The sequence below is a fragment of the Oryctolagus cuniculus genome, chromosome 2, assembly GCF_051225735.1.
Source record: "Oryctolagus cuniculus isolate XC-2025 breed Fujian yellow rabbit chromosome 2, ASM5122573v1, whole genome shotgun sequence".
Lineage (NCBI taxonomy): Eukaryota > Metazoa > Chordata > Mammalia > Lagomorpha > Leporidae > Oryctolagus > Oryctolagus cuniculus.
Window position 1 is genome coordinate 3,630,001 of NC_142868.1, and position 20,879 is coordinate 3,650,879.

Here is a 20,879-nt window from a genome sequence, read left to right on the forward strand (position 1 = left end):
GTGTGGAAGCCGCCGGAAGCAGCCGGCCCTGGGCCAGGGAGGCTGACTTGGAGTGGGCCCCAGCAGCACTGCCCTTGGGGGTCCAGGGCCCCAGGGCTGAGTCCCAGCACCCTGCTGGGAGGGAAAAGGTGCCACTGGGAGGGCAGGACCCCTCGGGGCCACAGCCACACCCTGAACCCAAGTCACCCAGGGGGGGCTTGTGTGCAAATCTGGGGGCAGGGTGCAGGGACCACCTCTGTTCCCAGAAGCAGCACTGCCCCCCCCCCCCCCGCTCCTCCTTTCTCTTGGTTCCCCTGCTCCCTGAGGCATAGGATGCCAGAGGCTCCCCCTCCCCTGGGGTCTGAAGCTGTTGGGACGCATGGGGGGGGGCGCTGCGCACAGACGTGCAAACACACGTCAGCAGCCACGCGGGTGCCTGGGGCCAAGTGCACTTCCTGACCCAGAACCCCAGGCCTGGTGTGGACAGATGGGGCAGAGGGAGGCCGGGGGTGCTCCCAGGGACACAGGTTGGGGATGCAGCAGGAGTCTGGAAGAAACTAACACCCCTCCCCCACCTCCACCATTACTGGTCCTCGTGGTGGGAGCCAGTCTTCTGAGGCACAGGGGTCCGCGCTGGGCCAGGCACTGCCCCTGCACCCGCACAGCCCTGGGCTGGAGGAGTGCTCCACCCATCTCTCCATGGGTGCAGAGGGCCAGGTCCCAGCCCTCTGGGGAGACTGGGTGCTGTTGGCCAGCGCCAGGTCAGCGGCGGTGCCTGCGGCTCTCTGACCCTCCCAAGCCGGTGCTTTGTGTTCTCTCTCAGGCAGAGTACAAAGCTGCACCTGAACCCAGACCCGGAGCTGCGGGAGGCTGGGCCGCGCATGGTGGGAGCTGGGTCGGGCCCCCGGCTGGCCGGCTGCTCTCACCCCAGAGCTGCTGCGAATGCAAGTCTTGTGTGCGTTTCCAGTGCGATTCTCTCCGTGCCGTGAGCAGAGCGTTCCTGGGCTCGGGCCTTTTCCCGGGGGCGCAGAGGAAGGCAGGGAGAGCCCGCCTCCCACTGAGTGACAGGCACGTGCCGGGAGGAGGGGGCCTGCAGGCAGCGCCGTGTTTCTGTGAATACACGCTCTTCTTCCCAGGTGTGCGCGCGCGCACACACACACACGTTGATCTGATTGTGGCCACGGACAAGCAGTGTGGCCTCGGGCACCGCCTGGTGACTGTCCCGGTTCTGACTGTGGAGCAGGGGCTCTGGGCGATGGTGGTGGGTGTGGAAGCCCACCCATCAGGGAGCTGGCCGCCCCGGCAGCTGTGTGGGCTCTGCCCAGCCCCCCCATCCCACCAGGGCCACAGCAGCTCCCACCTGCCAACCGAGGGGTTGTTGGGAGTGCAGCCCACCCCTGGCCTGCCGTGTGCGTGTGACCTGGCTTTTGCTGTGATGATGAGCAGAGCACGGCGGTTTTCCTGCGTGGGGGCGGGAGATGGCTGGACCTCCCCCGTGGGGCCGGTACTTGCTCTGATGACCGCGCTGGGGCAACCATCTGGCCTCCAGACCTGCGCTGGGGTTTCCAGCTGTGCTTTCTGGGGGTGGGGTGGGGGTAAAGCCGGATTACAGCCTCTGGAGTCCATGGCTTAGCCCCAGGGTCGCTGCCACCTGTGTGTGAGCGTGTGCATGTGTGCGTGGGTGCGTGCGTGTGTCATACGCAGGCGTGAGACTGTGTGTGTGTGTGTGCGTGGGTGCGTGGGTGTGTCATACGCAGGCATGAGACTGTGTATGTATGTGTGCATCTGTGCGTGGGTGTGTCACATGCAGGCGTGAGACTGTGTGTGTGCATGTGTGCGTGGGTGTGTCATACGCAGGCGTGAGACTGTGTGTGTATGGGTGTGTGGGTGTGTGGGTGTGTCATATGCAGGCATGAGACTGTGTATGTGTGCATCTGTGTGTGGGTGTGTCACATGCAGGCGTGAGACTGTGTGTGTGTGCATGGGTGCGTGGGTGTGTCATAGGCAGGTGTGAGACTGTGTGTGTGCATGCGTGGGTGTGTGGGTGTGTCATGCAGGCGTGAGACTGTGTGTGTATGTGTGCATCTGTGTGTGGGTGTGTCACATGCAGGCGTGAGACTGTGTGTGTGTGCATGTGTGCGTGGGTGTGTCACATGCAGGCGTGAGACTGTGTGTGTGTGTGCATGGGTGTGTGGGTGTGTCATATGCAGGCGTGAGACTGTGTGTGTGTGCATGTGTGCGTGGGTGTGTCATATGCAGGCGTGAGACTGTGTGCATGTGTGCATGGGTGTGTGGGTGTGTCACATGCAGGCTTGAGACTGTGTGTATGGGTGTGTGGGTGTGTCATATGCAGGCGTGAGACTGTGTGTGTGCATGTGTGCGTGGGTGTGTCATATGCAGGCGTGAGACTGTGTGCATGTGTGCATGGGTGTGTGGGTGTGTCACATGCAGGCTTGAGACTGTGTGTATGGGTGTGTGGGTGTGTCATATGCAGGCGTGAGACTGTGTGTGTGTGCATGTGTGCGTGGGTGTGTCATATGCAGGCGTGAGACTGTGTGCATGTGTGCATGGGTGTGTGGGTGTGTCACATGCAGGCTTGAGACTGTGTGTATGGGTGTGTGGGTGTGTCATATGCAGGCGTGAGACTGTGTGTGTGTGCATGTGTGCGTGGGTGTGTCATATGCAGGCGTGAGACTGTGTGTGTGTGTGCATCTGTGCGTGGGTGTGTCATGCAGGCGTGAGACTGTGTGTGTATGTGTGTGTGGGTGTGTGGGTGTGTGGGTGTGTCATAGGCAGGCGTGAGACTGTGTGTGTGTGTGCATGGGTGTGTGGGTGTGTCACATGCAGGCATGAGACTGTGTGTGTGTTCTCTGTTCTCCGGGGAAGTAGCAGGTCTGGCGGGCAGGGGACCGTGTTGCTGGTAGAAGCACCTCCACTACGTGTCTCAGTGCAGCTGGGCGCTCCCTCCAAGACAAATACCAAGGACTGGGTGGTTTCTGGGCGACAGACGTTGCTTCTCCAGGTTCTGGCTGAGGTCTGGGGCCAAGGTGCCTGCAGGCCGCGTGTCTGCTGAGGACCGCTCTGGGGTGCAGAGGGCAGCTTCCCCCCGACCCAGACGCCTCCGGAGGCCCCCCCACACTGTCCGTGGAGTCGGGGGCACACTCGTCCTGCAGCAGGAGACCCTCTGTAGACTCCAGCTCTGGCTCTCTGGGGTGGGGTGCGCACCCCAACACGCCCTTCAGCCGCGGTGCAGCCTGGGCCTGTCAAACACACAGCCGGCATCTGGGGCGCACCTCCTGTGTGCTGCGACAGGGGGGTGATGCCCCTACCCGAGTGGCCACGCAGCCCTCCACGCAGGCCCTGCTGGGTTCTGAGTGTGGACACGTGTGGCTCCGCCCCCTTGCCCCCTCGGTTGGGGTGTCGCCTTCCAAAGCCACCAGGAGAACGGACATCTGTGCTGATGTCACCCAGAGAGGGGTCACCAGGACCCTGTGGGCTGGGGGCGGGGAGGTCCTGGAACCTGTGCTGAGTGGGGCTTGGCTCCCAGAACCTCAGGGCCAGGACAGAGCCGGTGCCTGACAGACTGCCCATTTCCTGCCAGGGCACCTACACCTTTGCACACCTCCCGTGACGGGGGGCTCACTACCTCTCCACGCTGTGCCTTTGGCTTGCATACCTGGTTTGTCCACAAACTGAGCTGTGCCCATCACTCTGAGCCCCCCCCCCCCCCGCTCTGGCGTGGCCGTGGGTGGGGGGCACACAGACCACATCCGCTGCTCCTGACCGCATCAGCCCCCTGCAGGCCTCAGACAGCTGGCTGCACCTTCCCGGGGCCTTGTCTGCTAACTGAACACCACACATTTGCTCAAGGGCACTTTAGGGAGTGGGCTTTGGGGACCCAAGTGCCCACTCAGTGCCTCGTGTCCTCCCAAATGTCACACAGCAGGAACCGACCCAGCTCCGGGCACAGAGCAGCCCAGGCCACTGTTGCGTGGTCCCAGTGGCACAGTCTCCCACGTTCTCCCCGCCGAAGCGTTGGGCTCTGCCTCGGTTTCCTCATCTGTAAGGTGGGGTGTAAAGGACACTGCCTTCACAGGGCACTGTGGGGACCGAAGGCGGCGCAGCGGCTGGTGGCTGCCCCGATCACTGCCCAGGGAGCTCCGGCCGGAGCCAGACTGACATATGCAGCCCACGTCCAGCAGAGCCCCTCGCCAAGTCCTCCGTCCCGCTCCTCTGGGGGTCAGGGAGACGGAGGGAGTCGGGTTCAGCATCTAGGGTGCTTCCTGTCTGTGGGGCGTGGGTCTAAGCAGTTGCTGCCAGCCGCCTCATTCAGTCCTCGGACAGTCCCTGGAAGCATTATCTTCCCCATCTCCCAGGTGGAGAAACTGAGGCAAGGCCCAAGAGGGAGGCTGGTGTAGGGGGCGGAGCAGAGCAGGAAGGGAGGCGGGCTGGGCTGGGCTGGGCGGGAGGAGGCGTGGCCCCAGGCTCCTCCTTGCTGCCCACTGCACACCTGCACCCTGGGTGGCCTCTCCCTCCTCCTCGTGCCCGAGCCCGGCCCCTGCTCTGCTTCCCCGCAGCACGACTGCAGGCCCGTGCTCTCCCTCTCTGGCCCTCAGCCTCCTCGTCATTAACAAGGCCGTGAGGGCCAAGTGCCATCAGGTGGGGACACTGCACGGACGCTTCCAAGGAAGGGCAGCTGGGATGGGTGTGTGGCCTGGTGGTCAGGTGCCCGCACCCCACGGCAAAGCACGGGGGTCAAGCTCCAGCTGCAACTCCTGGCTCCAGCTTCCTGCTAGTGCAGACCCCGGGGGGCAGCAGGGGCCGCTCAAGTGCTACAGGTCACCTGGACGGAGCTCCTGGCTCCAGGCTTGGCCCGGCCCAGCCCTGGACGGAGCTCCTGGCTCAGCCCGGCCCAGCCCTGGCCACTGCAGACACTTGGGCAGTGAAGCAGTGAATCGCTCAGATCTCTGTTTCTCTCTCTGTCTCCCTCCCTCTCTGCCTTTTGAATAGTTTTTTAAAAGATTTATTTATTTATTTGAAAGAGTTACACAGAGAGAGGAGAGGCAGAGAGAGAGAGAGGTCTTCCATCCAATGGTTCACTCCCCAATTGGCCACAATGGCCGGAGCTGTGCCGATCCAAAGCCAGGAACCAGGAGCTTCTTCTGGGTCTCCCACGTGGGTGCAGGGGCTCCAGGACTTGGGCCATCTTCCACTGCTCTTCCAGGCCACAGCAGAGAGCTGGATCAGAATTGGAGCAGCTGGGACTCGAACCGGCATCCACATGGGATGCTGGCACTGCAGGCGGCGGCTTCACCCGCTATGCCACAGCGCAGGCCCCGTGCCTCTTGAATAATTTAAAGAAATAAATGGGCCGCGCAGCTTGCTGGAGCTCCCTGCAGAGCGGGTTTCCGCGGGGCCACCCTGCCCGCTGCTGGCAGGCGCCCCTATGGCACCCGTGCATGCGCCAGGACAGCCTGTTCGCAGCCCCAGAGTCCCTCCTGCCGCCCCCACCCCCAGCCGGGCCACTCTGCCCCTCTCCCAGCCCTCTCAGGTTTTACCTCCCGTCTGAATCCGGACTCAGACCCCCGGCGCCCTCGCTGTCCGGCGCGAAGCCCCAGGTCTGGCAACGCGCACCTGCGCTCCCACAACCACTCATGCACAGCGCGAGATCTGGGTGTCTCCTCCACAGACGCTGGGCGCCCGAGGGGTGGGGCAGGGGGAGGGCGTACCTGGAGCCCGGGGCTGAGCGGATCCCACGCGGGCTCCGTAGAACACGCGACGCCTCATTAGCCCGGGAGTGAGCTCTCTCAGCCGCCCGCGCCTGCTCCCCAGCGGCCCCCACTGCTGTAATTACAGCGCGCGGCCTCATTAGCTCGGCGAGGCGCCGGGAGGGCTCTGCCTGCGGGCGCCAGGGCCTGCTGCTGGGTGGGCTCCTGTTTGGTTCGAGGGTTCCGGGGCCCCATGGAGGAGATGGTAGCGCCAGCATCCCATATCGGCACCTGTTCAAGTCCCAGCTGCTCCACTTCCGATCCAGCTCTCTGCCGTGATCTGGGGAAAGCAGTGGAAGACGGCCCAAGTCCTGGAGCCCCTGCACCCACGTGGGAGACCCGGAAGAAGCTCCTGGCTTCTGATTCTTGGTTTCTGGCTTCATATTAGCCCAGCTCCAGCGGTTGTGGCCATCTGGGGAGTGAACCAGCAGATGGAAGACTCTCTGTAACTCTACCTTTCAAATAAATTTTAAAAATCAATTTATATATCCAAAATATTTTCAACAAATCAATATAAAAACCTTTCTTTAAAAAAAAGATTTATTTAGTTGAAAGGCAGAGTGGCACAAGAGACAGGAGAGAGAGATGTTTCAACTTCTGGTTCATCCCCTAAATGAATGCAACAGCCAGGGCTGGGCCAGGCTGAAGGCAGAAGCCAGGAGCTCCCAGCAGGTCTCCCATAAGGGTGGTGAAAACCCAAGCGCTTGGGCCCTCGTCTGTTGTCCCCTGGGTGCAGTAGTTGGAAGCGTGGAGTAGCCGGGCCGCACGCCAGCACTCTGATATGGAGGTGCCAGGTGGGGGCTTGCCCCGCGGTGCCACGCTGCCCCCCAGCGAAAGCGCCACTGACTGTGTTACGTCTCTGAAAGCTGCCGTGTGTTTTACGCTTAGAGTGCGCCCCAGCTGGGACTAGCCGCGTCTCAAGGACTCCACCGTCCTGGACAGCTCAGCTCCAAATGATGACCCGTTTGACAGCCCTGGGGCAGGTCTGAGTCTCTCACCCACTTTAGGTAGAGAAGTGGGAGTCCCCTTGTCACAGGGTATGGGAGGCAGAGTGCCGGGTGTCCCGCGGTGATCGCCAGCAAACCTGCTGGGGCCATGAGGATGAGGCGCACACCCTGGCTGCCTGGGTCCTGCTTTAGAGGTCGCTGTTGGCCCCGCCCCACGTCCCCTCCAGGCAGGTGCCCGCATCCACGTTGAGCTCTGATTGGTGAAGGCGTTGGTTTCCTGGGGCGGCCGTGACACCTGCACTTGCTGAGTTAAAACAGCCTGACTTTATTTTCAAGGTGATGGGGGCCCTGCTCCCTCCACGCCCCCGGAGCAGACGCCTCCCCTGCCCGAGGCCCCCACCTTCCTGCCGTTTCTTTTTTAAAGATTTGTTTATTTATTTGAAAGGCAGAGTGACAGAGGGAGGGCGTGACGGAGACCTATCTTCCACCTGCGGCTTCACTGGCCACAGCAGCCAGTTCTGGGCCAGGCCTGAAGCCGGGAGCCAGGAGCCAGGAGCCAGGAACTCCATCCGGGTCTCCCACGTGGGAGGCAGGGGCCCAAGCTTGTGGGTCACCATCTGCTGGTTTCGCAGGCCACAGCAGAGAGCTGGGTGGGAAGAGGAGCAGCCGGGACAGGAGCTGGCGCCCACTGCAGGTGGAGGCTTAGCCCACTGTACCAGAGCGCTGCCCCCCTCAGGATCCTTAATTGCATCTGCAAAGAGCCTTTGCCCACCCAGGCGCACACAGGTCCCAAGGTAGGAGCAGGGCCACGTGGCGTGTGCAGCCCCCTGCAGTGACTTGGCTGTGCCTGGACAGCAGAAGCAGGCAGGGTGGGCGTCTCACTTCCCAGGCTGTGACACGCATGGAATGGCCGTGTGCACCCAGACGCCGGCTTCCCTGCGGGACGCGCTGGGCCACCCTGGCTGGGCCCGCACCTGTTTGCTGGGGACAGCTGGGTGGGAGTCAGGCTGGTGGCAAGAGTGTCTCCGATTGTTAGAAATAAATCCGTTCGCACTTCTGACGTGCGCAGAGTACAGCCGCCCTTAGCGCGGTGGCGTCGGTCACGGGCGTGGTGACGGCCTTGGTGCTCGTGTCCATTTCAGGTGCCCCTATTACCGATGGAGTGACAGTGGATAAGCTGAGGGGAACAGAGGCCCTGGCCAGGACACAGATCACAGAGCTGAGCCGGCAGTGGGTTTCTGGGGACCAGCGCCTTCCTGAGCCTTCCCGGCTCCCTGGCAGTGCCGGCCCCTCCCTCCCCTGCCCCCACCCTGCATGCCCCTCCTCCTTTTATATGAGCACTCAATTGGGTTTGCAAATGAGGTTTTTGTGATATTGTCAGCATCTGGATTCAAGACTGACTCCTTCCCAGATGCCTCCCCCCTTCGGGAGTGGAGCTGGCCCCGCCTCGCCCCTGATCCCGTCACTCCCAGGAGCCTGGGGGAGGGGGGCAGAGGGCAGTGGTCCTGTCACTGTGCTGGGGCTGCCTGGGGTCCTTCCCCAGCTTGGACGGGAGGTTGAACGTCCCTGCGGCCTCCCATCCCCCCCTCTGTTTTCCGTCCGTGCGTTTGGTTACCCAGCCACGGGTGTTGTCTCAGGGCCAGGCTCGAGCCTGCCCAGCGGGCAGAGTCGGGAGGCGCCGGCTCTACGGGGGGGGGGAGCAGGCAAGGGCTGTGGGGCTGCCCCCTCTGTGACCTTGAGAAACGCCCCCAGCGCCTCTCCCATCATCTCATCTGTGGGGCGGGAAGACTTCTCACGCGGGGCCGCAGGAGTGCGAGGGGGTGACGCGCCAGTGCTGGCGGAAGCCGGTCCGCATCTGGACCTGGAGAAGGCTTGGCACCCCCGGGATGCCTGGCTCACCAGGGGGAGGCCGGAACCCCTGCACCCCCTGCACCCCCTGCACCTGCTGGCATGGCGCAGGCACTGCAGGGACTTCTGCCAGGGAAGGGGTGGTGAGGGCGGCCGGGCCTGCCGGTGCCTCCTGCTGGCCAGGACAGAGCAGTCTGCTCGGGTGGGGCCTTTCTTTGCGAGGCTTGGGGGACAGGTGCCCCTCGGAGAGGGGCAGGGAGGGTGCTGGAGCCCTACGCTGCCTCCCCTCCAGCTCTGCCCACACTAGGGCAGCTGTGGGAAGCGAGGCCACTGCAGGACCTGGGCCGCCTGGGCCCCTCACCCTGCCCCGTGGCTGGCAGACCCACAGGGCACTGAGAACAGCACTGGGAGGGGGCATTGTTAGCCACGTGTGCCTCTGGCCTGGCCGGTTCACAGCCGAGAAGGGGGGGGAGGGGAGAGAGGAGCTGAGCCCCCCGGGGGCCTGGCATCGCTGCAGGGTTGCCCAGGGTTGGGGGTCCTGCCAACCATGGCGTGGTTTCCCCAGAGCCATCCTGCGCCTGGGTGGGGCGCTGGTGCCCCTATGGGCAGAGTTGGGCCTTAGAGGTTGAACATGGGGATTTAGGGCCAGACCTGGGGCCTCTGCAGGTGGATGTGGGGGGCTCCCTTTGTTGGAGGCTCCAGCGCTGCTCGTGCCAGCCGAGGGAGCCGGCAATGAGGTTTGGGGGACCTTTCTGTGTAGCTGCCGGTGGCTTGGAATCAGTCTAGGGGAGGGGTTGCCTTGCAGAGCCCGCAGCATGGAAAATCCAGGCCCTGTTCCCGCCGCCTCCCATCCACAGCCCACCGCTGCCTCTGGCACCGCTTTCCCTGTGGGTTGGGGCAGGCAATGCCTGTCCCTACGGCTGCTGCCACACTGCTTAATGTTACAGGTGAGAAACGCCTGTGAGTGCTTTGAGCACGAGACTGCGTATGAGGGCAGCCGTGGTGCCGGCCATCACCACTGTCATCCACAGAGTCGGGGAGGGGAGCCTGGAACCCCGGCGGTGACTGGGACGGGAAGGGCCAGCCTCCCCACCCGCCAGTCCCCTCCAGCACTGTCTGAGTGCATCTTTCTTTTAAAAGGCTTATTTATTTGAAAGTCAGAGTTACACAGGGAGAGAAGGACAGGCGGGGGTGGGGGTCTTCCATCTGTTGGTTCACTCCCCAGTTGGCCTCAGTGGCTGGAGCTGGGCCGATCCAAAGCCAGCAGCCAGGAGCTTCCTCCAGGTCTCCCACGCGGGTGCAGGGGCCCAAGCACTTGGGCCGTCTTCCACTGCTTTCCCAGACCACAGCAGAGAGCTGGACAGGAAGAGGAGCAGCCGGGACTCAAACCGGTCGGTGCCCGTATGGGCGGCTTTACCCGCTGCCCACAGCACCGGCCCCCTGAGTGCACTTTGCTTTGCCCACTTTGCAATGGGTGCAGTGACCCCTGGGTGGGTTGGTGTGGCCAGAGGGGTGTGCCTGGAAGTACCAGGAGCCCACAGCCCCGTGGTGGGAGGACCTGGGCTGTCTTGGCACGCGTCGCAGTGTCAAGAGCACAGACCCTGCAGTGCCCAGGGTGGAGGTGCTGCCTGCTCCCCCCTCCAGGGCAGCTTCAACCTCGGGAGCCGGGCTTCCTCCACCCTGGAAAATGGCAGCGTACCGCGCCGGCTGCTAGTGAGGGCTCTCACACACTGACCCGTGTTCCGCTTGCTGTCCAGGAGCCCAAGTGGGCATCGGAGTGTTTGTGCCCAAGCAAGGGCAGCTCCAGGAGAGGCGGGCTTGTTGCCGCCAGGGAGCGAGGCAGGGGGCCTGGGTGCCACCACCATGCTCCATGTGTGTCACAGACAGGGTCTGGGGAGACCAGGGCCTCCACAGCAAGGGGCCCTGCCCAGACACAGATGGGAGACCGAGCCCCTGGAGGCCGAGCTGCCAGCGGTCACAGCGCCGGGACGGAGCCAGAGTGGAGCCCTCCCGTGCGGCGGCCACGCCCACACCCTCACCCCTCGGTACATGGCAGGTGCCCCACTGCCCACCATAGCAGGAGTGACATGTGTTGGACACTGGGACGCAGGAGAGGGGACAGAGACCACGAGCCGTTCTGTGCTTAGCTCTGCGCTGGTCAGACGGCCTGGGAGGGCCTGGCCAGAGCCAGGGTTCCCGGGTATGTGTGCCCGCCTGGCAGATGGGACGTTGTTGGAAGGGCAGTGGGGGGCACAGAAGGTTCTGGACACCCGGTGACAATGGCTGGGCCAGGCAGAGGCAGGAGAGGGGCCCGGAGCAGGTGGGCGGCCCTGCAGCCAGCACCCAGCTCCGAGATGTCTGGCCAGAGGCCCAGCAGCCCCGAGCCTGGCCACCCGCCCTGGAGTAGACAGGCCTGGGCTGGCGGTTGGCGGACACGCTGATGTGATGGGACCCCCTCCCCCACCTGCGAATTGGGGTCTGGAAAGCTGGCTGCGGCCAGAGCAGGGCAGCAGGGCCTGGGGGAGCCCAGGTGGCGGCCCATGGCAGCTGGCCGGCCCCGACCGGAGCCGTCACTGTGAGTCAGTGTCACGCGTCCACGGCTGGGGGACCGCACGTTACGGCCTGCGGGGGCTCCCAGAATGCGCGGCTCTTGGGTCACTGTTTCTCGACCTGGGAGAACAGAGACTCGGGGGTGACTAGATTTGCCTAATCACAGAAGTGGGAGCACAACCCCCAGCAAATCGGCCGTACCTCAAACTCTGTCTCCATTGGCCATTTGTCCATCTTTCCTCCAGCGTCCGGATGGTTCAGCGACTTGGTTTGTGCAGCCAATGTCTTTTGGAAGTTTCTTGGTGCCGGGCACTGCTGTCTTTTGTTAGCTCCTTTGATCTCCCAAGCCAAGCCGAGTGGGCACCCATTTTAGAGACCGGGAGACTGAGGCTCAGGTTGTATGTAACATGGCCCGCTGAGGCGTGGCTCGCGCTCCCACGCCCAGCACACGACCTGCGTATTCCAGCCCCACGATTCTGGTTAGGGCTCGGGGAGTCTCCATCTTTCCCAGAGAACCCGGGTGCGTGGGGGCAGGGGGCTTCCTGGAGCCTGGGCTGCAAGAAAGCAGGCGGGGGCAGGTGGGCTTCCCGGCTCCCCTCGAGCAGGCTGCCGGCCATCTTGAAGGCCCCCAGGGCTCTGACCGAAAGGCAGCATCCAGAGTGGGTCTGGGCCTCGCGTCTGCTCGGAGCCCTGTCCAGCTCGGCCTAGACTCAAAGCCACGGCTGGGCACGGTCCCGCTGACTGCAGAGGGACCCACGGCTGCCCCCCCAAACCCCCTGCTCCTGGCCCACCCGGCCTGGCCGGGAGGAGCTGGCAGCCCCAGCACCCTGGAAGGTGGGTGTTGTTCCAGGGCCAGGCACCCAGGGGCCCACGCGTCCCTCGGGCTGTCTGCTGGGCTGCCTTGGTGCCCAGCGGACTAGGACTGCAGAGGGAAACACGCTAGGCCCCCGCCCTCGGCCCTGGGCACCTGTGGGGCCAATGCCTCCGAGGATGGTGTTAGCACTGCACACGCGCAGACTTCGGCTCGGTCCTGCCCGGACGACGGCAGTGAGGGCTGATTGTGTGGCGTTGACGTGATAACCAGAGGTGCTCGGAAGCCCCTGGGACAGCTGCCCGGATCTCTGCAGACCCCGCGTCATCGTATGCAAGGGGTTGGAGCAGCCTCGGCCCCCAGTCAGCGGAGGGCCTGGACCCCAAGACTGGCGGCAGCAGTATCGATAGGCGGGGCCTTTGGAAATGTGTGTTCTGCAAACCATGAAGTAGAATCTTCCCATTCATTGTGAAGGGCCAGCCAGGCGCCCCAGGCTGCCGGCCCGGCAGGATTCTGCTGGCTGAGGTCCAGAGGAGGCGGGGGGGGGTACGGGGGGGGCGTCCCAGAGAGGGGTCCAGTCAGTGACCCCGAAGCAGTGAGCTCTGCCCGCAGTGTGGACGCCGGTCCCAGACGACAGGGGCCGCGGGGCACACGTCTCTGCGTGGGGATGTGCAGCCGAGCTCTCCCCACTTCCCCCCTGCTCTGCCGACAGCCCCCCGGGCTCCCCCCAGCCTGCGGCTCACCTGGGTCCCAGCAAGCTCGCGCTCGCGGGGGCCAGCAGCCAAGGACCTCGGGGCTGGCTTTTCGGGGGACATGGCTCACCTCACAGCACTGCCTTTGGCTGCTCGTCTCTGGCTGTGGCAGGCAGGGACCCGTCCCCTGGCCGGCCACTCGCGACACCACCTCTGTCTTCTCCCGGCACCCCTGCTGCCGCGTTGGATGAGGCCTCCTGGCCACGGTCCCTTACGGCTCCAGGCTGCCTCTTCCGGCTCTGCCCTGCGGCTCCCGAGGCAGAGGACGGCCTGGTTTTCCTTGGGCTTTTTCCACAGCAGAAACGCCAAGCACCTGCCAGTCCTGGGTGGGCATGGCAGAGCGCCCCCTGGTGGGGCTGGGACCCTGAGCCCGGGACTTCAGCCAGGGGCTGCCTGGGGCCACAGGGCCTCCTCTGTGGCTTCGGGCAGGCGGGGCCTCTGTCGCCTGATGTCCCAGCTCTGGGACTAGAACCCAGGACGCGGCCCAGGGCCGGGCAGAGCCGCAGGGGGCACCTTTGTTTGCCCGTTCTCGAGGAGTGCTTCCGCGGGGTCGGAATTTGGAGTGCACACACTTGGAGAGCATGTGCTGGCGCCGGCTCTCTGCTGAGCCCTCACGCCTGTGCGGCCGCGGCTGCACGCTGGGCCTTCTCTCCATCTCAGTTTTCAGCGGCGCGACCGCTGCTCGAGTTAGGAAAGTTTCCTGAGTTTGTAAGTCGGTGCTGCTGGCGATCTGGACGATGGTGTCGCCGCGTCTCTGTTCTGTCCTCCGTGTCTGCACCTGCGCGTGTCGCCCACGGCCCCAGGGCCTGTCTTCCTCTCGTTTTCCCTCCGTCTGTCATTCAGATGGGGCAGTGCTATTGATCCTGATGAGCGCTAATGCTCTGTCTTCGCAGTTTCTCCAAGCAGCCGCCGATTCCTCTGCTTCGGACATTGTTGTTTGCGGGTGTGGGATTTCCGCTTCCTTCTGATCACGCGCTTACAAAGTGGCTTTAAGATCCGCTGCTTGCGAGAGTCCGAGTCGCGAGGGCGCTCCCAGGGCCCACATCCATTGGCACTGAGTTCGCTGTCTCTGGGGTGTCTTCGTATGATTTGGGGTCGTGTCTTGGGTGCTGGGACACTGTGCCTGGGACTCGCGACTTGACTTGTGCTGCTTTGTCCCCGGGAGCAGCCCCCAGCCCGTGGCCAGCACCGTTCTGCTCCGCGCTTCTGCAGGTTCAGTGGATTTCGGAGTCCACATGGGTGAGATCAGACACTCTTTGTCTCTCTCCCTCTGGCTTATTCAGCTTAACATAGCGGCTCCAGGTTCACCTGTGTTGTAGTGACAGGACTCCCTTTATTGACACGTTTTGGAAAGATTTATTTATTTATTTGAAAGGCAAAGTTACAGAGAGAGAGAGAGAGAGAGAGGTCTTCTGTCTGCTGGCTCACTCCCCAGATTGTCAGAATAGCCAGCAATGGGCCAGGCTGAATCCAGGAGCCAGGAGCTTCCTCTGGGTCTCCCATATGGGTGCAGGGACCCAAGCACTTGGGCCATCCTCTACTGCTTTCCCAGGTGCATTAGCAGGGAGCTGGATCGGAAGTGGAGCAGCCAGGATTTGAACCAGCGCCCATATGGGGTGTTGGCATTGCAGGCAGTGGCTTTACCTGCTATGCCACATACAACACTGGCCCTGTAACTCTGACTTTCAAAATAAATGGGGGGCAGTGGCGCTGCTCCACTCCCAATCCAGCTCCCTGCTGTGGCCTGGGAAAGCAGTGGAAGATGACCCAAGTCCTTGGGCCCCTGCACCCACGTGGGAGACCTGGAGGAAGCTCCTAGTTCTTGCCTTTGGATTGGCTCAGCTTCGACCATTGAGGCCATTTGGGGAGTGAACCAGTGGATGGAAGACCTCTCTCTCTCTCTCTCTCTCTGCCTCTGCCTTTCAAATAAATAAATTTTTTACATAAATAAAGTTTATAAAAGAAAGAGAAAGGGGCCCCTGTGGTCTGGGAGCTGCCCCCATCAGCTATGCAGCAGGGACAGTAGGGGCTGGCGGCTGGGACCGTGGCCTGAGCCGGGCCCCCGTCAGCTGTGCAGCAGGGACAGTGGGGCTGGCAGCCGGGACTGTGGCCTGAGCCGGGCCCCCGTCAGCTGTGCAGCAGGGACAGTGGGGCTGGCGGCCGGGACCGTGGCCTGAGCCGGGCCCCCGTCAGCTGTGCAGCAGGGACAGTGGGGCTGGCGGCCGGGACCGTGGCCTGAGCCGGGCCCCAGGTCCATCTCGCACACTGCTGAGCCACTCACTGCATTCCCCAGAGGCCAGCAGCAAAGCGGGCAGCGCTCAGCTTCTGCCCCGGTAAGTTTCCATGACTCGTTCCCCGGAGTCCTGTCCCTCCCTCCGCAGCCCTCGCCTCCACGGTCTCCCTGCAGCCTCTCCCCCCAGGAAGGCCACAGGTGACGGCCCAGGCTCAGAGAAGCCGTGGGATTGCCCAGGGCCGCACAGCAGACGCTGGAGCCGAGACTCGGGCTTGGCTGGGTTGTCGCCCATGGAGGGAGCCTGCACCTGCTCAGCTCCCAGAGGGCCATATTAGTGATGTCCCCGACAGGGGCCGGCGTGAGGGCCGAAGGGTGGCTGATGAGTTACGCTGCACGTCGCCCGCAGACGCCGGCATCTGTTACTATGGTAACCGCGGCCTCCTGGACCACTTTCCCTCTAGATGGCAGCCGTCACGCCGGCATTTTAATTTAATGGCGTTGTTATTTTCCCGTCATAAAAGCAGCGTTATGCATATGCCCAGGCTTGTGGAGAGGTGGTATACATTGAGTCGTGCAGTTTTTGCATATCGATCGTACTCCAGTAAAGCTACCAGAAATAGTTTACCTTGTTACAGAAAACACAGAAAAATAGGAGAAATCATTTTATCTCCCCGGCCTCCAGCTTCCTCCGCTGACATCTCGGAAAAGCTTCTCCCGGCTTCGTCTTCCCCCTCTGCGTGGTTGATTTGCTGTTTAACAGGGCTGTGATCGCTGGGCTATATAATTTAAAACATTTTATGTCCACTTTTATTTGCTGTCCTTTTCCTCTGAGGAGGTCGTAATATGAACTAGCTGGAGCCAGTGCCACGTCGGGGAGCCCGGCACAGCTGGGTGTGGCTGCGGCTTCACTGCGGAGCCCCCGAGGGAGCTGAACGCGAGTTCCAGGTCCGCGTCCCGTGGCGCGTGCGTGTTCCCACGGAGCTGCCTGCCTCGTCTTTTATTGCTTTTTAAGCTTATTAACTTACTTGTATTTATCTGAAAGACAGAATAACAGAGTCTTCCATCTGCTGGCTCTCTCCCCAAATGTCCACAACAGTTGGAGCCCAGAGCTCCATCCGGGCCTCCCAGTGGGTGGCGGGGGCCGTCACTCTGCCTCCCAGGGTGCGCGTTAGCAGGGAGCCGGGACTCCCTGAGGGATGTGGGCACCCGAGCTCAGCCCCTGCGCCCAGCACCTGCTCCCTGCCTGCCATGTCCTTCTACGTCTGATGCAATCTGCCTGTGTCTTCCCCGGCGAGTGAGGCCTGCCCGCCAGCGCTGTTGGGACTGAGGGGGGTCTCTGGAATTAAGGGGCTTACTCGGCGGGTCCAGACGCCAGCCAGGAAGGACGCAGGTCCTGGGACGAGGCAGCGGCTGGGAAGGTGTCTGCTGGCCCTGCAGTGAGAGCACCTGTAGAGAAAGGCTGGTGTGCGGGCTGAGCCGGGGGCGTGGTCAGGCCAGGGACTGCCCACTGGACACGCCCCATGTGCCTGAGGGGCGTGGTCAGGCAGGGGCTGCCCACTAGATGCGCCCCATATGCCTGAGGGGTGTGGTCAGGTGAGGGCTGCCCACTGGACATGCCCCATGTGCCTGAGGGGCGTGGTCAGGCAGGGGCTGCCCACTAGACGCGCCCCATATGCCTGAGGGGTGTGGTCAGGCCAAGGGCCGCCCACTAGACGCTCCGTGCTCTGGCTTGGCGGGGCTGCAGGGGTTGGTGATGGCACTGAACCCCAGCAGGGCTCTGGGCTGTTTGCCCTCGCGTTTCTCCGCCCCTCCATCCCGGGACTTCTCTTTAAGTTCAGGACATCTCGGGATTTTTCTCAGCACCACTGCCCTCTCTGTTCCGACACTGACCGTGGCTCAGGCCGGTGCAGGCCAGGAGCTGCCAAGGAGACGTTCGGTGAGCAGACATCTACAGCCCTTGCTCGGGGAGAGCAAGGCCCTAGCGGATGAATCCGAGGAGACCCGGGAGGTCAGCAGGGCCGGGCCGTGGACAGCGGACAGGGCCCCTTGAGGAGGCCGCAGCTCAGGGGCGTTGCAAGGGCGGGGAGCGAGCTGTGCCGTGAGCCGGGCGACAGCCCGAGAGTGCGTGCTGGTGCTCTGCAGGGAGGTCGAGAGCCCCAGCCTGGAGTGGGCGTGAGCCGGGCAGGGACGAGGCTGCGGAGCGCGCGGGGACGCTTGCCGTGTACTGAGATGACAGCGTGGAACCCCGGGAGACAGCCATCGGGTGTGTGTCTCGCGTCTGCAGAGCCTGTGATGAGCTGGGCTGGGCCTGCTGGACAGCTCCCTCTTGGGCAGAGGTTCAGGGTTCAGGGGGCTCATCGTGTGTCTGCTGAGGTCCCCCAGGCGCAACAAATTCCAAGGACCAGCCCAGAGGCAGGGGGCAGGCAGATTTCCCAGCCCGGCGTGGGAGGCCCTGCCCAGTCCCACAGAGACGGCTGCAGGGCAGGGTGAAGGCGTGGCCCCTGCACCTGAGGTTCTGGTTTTGCCCCGAGTAGGAAGTGGGGAGCGCTGGAGGGCTGTGAGCAGGAGGGTGACGAGGGCGGCACAGGTGTGCACGGGCTGTCGCGGGGAGGGAGGCAGTGGGGAGACCCTTGGCAGGTGTGCAGCCTCCAGGCGGGGGCAGGGAAGTGGCTGGGCTGGGTGAGAGAGGGCGGAGCCAGCCAGCAGGGAGCAGGAGGCTGGGCGGCTCCGAGTTCCGCTGTGGGGGCCTTGGGGGGTTCTAAGCAGAGAACCCCGTGACCCTAGGGCATAGCTGCTGCCCCGCTGGCTGTCGGGAACGGAGTGTGGGGCCGGCGGCCAGCAGGGCTGTCCGGCTCCAGGCTCATTTGGAAGTGGATGGTTCTGCAAAAGCTGGGGTCAGCGGCTTGGATGCTGGCTTTGTCCAGGCTGGGCATGGGAAGGACCACAGAGGCTAGTCGCGGGCGTGGGTCCTGCCTGCTCCCGTCAACCACTGCGGCATGTGGGGGTGGTATTCTAGAATGTTCTGTGGTTCAAGACACCCTGAGTCTGTACAGGAAATCTCCCACTTTTCAAATACTGGGGATGAATTCAAAGTATTCATGTCGGGGCCCAGCACAGCTTGGGGCTGGCGAGCTGTGGTCTAGGGCCGTCTCAGTGCCCAGAAGGGTGGGTGTCCTGCCGGGCCGGTGCTGTCCCCTGGAGTGTTGGGGGCCTGCCGTCTCTGTGACCTGTAGAACCCTGGAATGTTGGTGCGGGGGGGGGGACCCTGGCTCCCGCATGGCGAGGTGCGGTTCCACATGGGGCTGTCAGTCTTCTCTAGACACAAGCAGATCAAGCCCTGGGAGGCAAAGGGTCCCGGTATGAGGGCGACCCCACGGGGAGGGCTCTTGTCAGAGGAAGTGTGCGGAGGGGCAGGTGCGGGGAGCTGGCACCGCTGAGGCAGCCTCTGAAGGCCCGGACTGGGGAGACCCCGGAGGCCTGCCTGGAGGTGGGGGCCCTTAGCTGCACTCCGAAGGAGCATGGGGCGTTCACCTCCAGCCTTAGGTGGGCAGGGCCCTCTGTTGGCAGGACGCTGGTCTGTCCACAGAGGTGCTGGCAGGGGCTTCAAGACAGGCAGGTGAGGCCATGTCCAGGCAGCCTCAGATGCTACCCTCAGTCTCCAAGGAGCGTCCCCGGCCACTGGGCTTCCCCGGGCCTGCCTCCTCCTCTCCCGGTGATGGCCTGAGGGTGGGGCTTGGGTCCAGGCCCTGGAGACTCTGCACAGGGAACCCTGCTCTGGCGGCGGGCTGTGAGCTGTGGGCAGGAGGGGTCGGGGGAGGCAGGTTTGCATGGAGGCAGCTGCCAGCAGGGGTGGGGGCCCGGGCGCGGGGTTCAGGGGCGCGCCGAGCTCCGTCCGCCTCTGGTGAACCCGGTGCTAACAAGCACCCCCTCCCTTCTCTCTTCCTCCCAGCCGATATCATCTCCACGGTCGAGTTCAACCACACCGGGGAGCTGCTGGCCACGGGCGACAAGGGCGGCCGGGTCGTCATCTTCCAGCGGGAGCCAGAGGTGCGAGGCGGGGGAAGCGGGGCCTGGAAGGGAGGGGCTGGTGGGCGGGGCCACGTGGGAGCAGGTGCGGTGGGGACTGCACGGCCAGGCAGGTCTCTAACCCAGCAGGACTTCATCCTGAACCCCGGCCTGGCTCCCTGGCGGAGGAAGAGGGGTGCAGGAGGAGATGGGCAGGCCAGCGCTGGGAGTTCAGGGGTCCACTCTTGAGGCCATGCCCTGACTCCCCCACTCGGGAGATGTTGCTGACCGCTCACTGGCGCCGCTCTGTCCAGCCCCAGAGAAACCTGCTGCCCAATGCAAGCCTCCAGTTAAGCCTTGTCCTGCCCGGGTGACCGGGCATTGTCCTGGCTAGAGGGGACAGGGAGGGGGCGGTCCAGGTGTCTGTGGCCACACTGGGCTTGACAGCCCCTGACCCCCACCCTGCACCGTCAGTCCCCAGGGGACTTCAGAGCAGTGCCCAGGGGAGCGATTCTGAAACAAAGACCCTCCTGATAAACATCTCCGTGCAGACACCGTGCCAAGTGCAGGAGGCAGGGGTGAGGCCAGGGAGGAGGAGGGAGGAGCTGGGGTGGAAGCCCTGCCCCCTTCCGCCTCTCCCAAGCAAGGCAGCTCCCAAGGCTGCTCCTTGCTTGCCCTTGGCCTTGGCTGGGCACGCCCAGGTGCTGTCGCTAGCCTGGCTCCGCGGCTGAGGAGTACAGAGCACAGAGGTACCGGTCGCTTGCCAAGGACACACACGCACACAGTCAGGGGCCAGTTTGGCACAGGCAACACTGTGGCTGGCACATGCGCTCCACCAGGATCGTCACGGCAGGGAGCCTACCGGGTGGGGCCTGCGCAGGAAGGCCGGCCGCAGCTTTTGTCTCCCAGCCCTAACTTCCACCCCAGGTCAAATCCGCTCCAAACCGTGGTCCCTGCCTCAGGGCAGGGCAGGTGGACGCGAGGAGGAAGGCAGGGCCCGAGCCCGAGGGTGGTCAGTGCCTCACTGCCGTGAGACGGACCTCGGGGAGCGAGTGCTGGTACTCGGCGGACACACAGCCCGGGAGACCACTCCCGGCCAAGCTCTACCTGCCGTGTGGAAAGCAGGGGCAGCCCTGGTCCTCCGTCCCCGCAGCAAAGGAGGCCGCGCCGGGAGGAGACGCGATGTGTGGCACACGGCAGGTGCTCTGAGGCTCTGGGGGCGTGAGCCGGCCCTGGTGGGGTTAAGTGGATAAGGCTTGGCTATGGTAGAGAATGTGTGTGTGGGGGGGCGTTTGGCCTGGGGGTTAAGACACCAGTTCAGATGGCCTGGCCCATATGGGGGTGCCTGGGTCACACTCCCAGCTCTGGGCCCTGGTTTCGGCTTCCTGGGAGGCAGAGGAGCTGGGTCCCTGCCAGCTGCGTGGGGGACGCGGGTTTGGCTCCTGGCTCCTGGCTTCATCGCGCCCCGCGCTGGCTGCTGTGGGGAGTGGCCCGGCAGATGGAAGCCCTGTCCGTCTGTCCGTCTGTCCGTCTCTCTGCCTCTTCTAATCAGGGCAGAGTCCCCTCTGTCGTGTGGCGGGCTCAGGGGCACTCGCCGGCTCCCGGGTGCCGTGGCTGTGTCGGGTCTCAGGTGTTCATGGTCCCAGCCGCTTCCCGCATGCACCCCCGCCAGGAGCCCGCCCCGGAGCTCAGCCCTTGTCCCGGGTTTCCTTGCAGAGTAAGAATGCGCCCCACAGCCAGGGCGAGTACGACGTCTACAGCACCTTCCAGAGCCACGAGCCCGAGTTCGACTATCTCAAGAGCCTGGAGATAGAGGAGAAGATCAACAAGATCAAGTGGCTGCCGCAGCAGAACGCTGCCCACTCGCTCCTGTCCACCAACGGTGAGCGCCGCGCCGGCTGTGCGCATCGCCTGCGTTTCCCGTCCGTTTCCTAAAAGATGATATTATGAGCAGCTGGTGACGGTGCCGGAGCTTCCCCCTGGGAG

At 63.8% G+C, this 20,879-nt stretch overlaps 1 protein-coding gene across 2 annotated transcripts in view; it reads left to right on the forward strand.

The window, feature by feature from the left end:
• Positions 1–20,879, forward strand: part of PPP2R2C (protein phosphatase 2 regulatory subunit Bgamma) — an 83,666-nt gene that overhangs the window by 33,095 nt on the left and 29,692 nt on the right. For both annotated transcript variants that reach the window (NM_001171076.1, XM_070067924.2), the window contains 2 exon segments: positions 18,838–18,935; positions 20,610–20,775. In NM_001171076.1, the coding sequence (NP_001164547.1) occupies positions 18,838–18,935; positions 20,610–20,775 (264 nt within the window).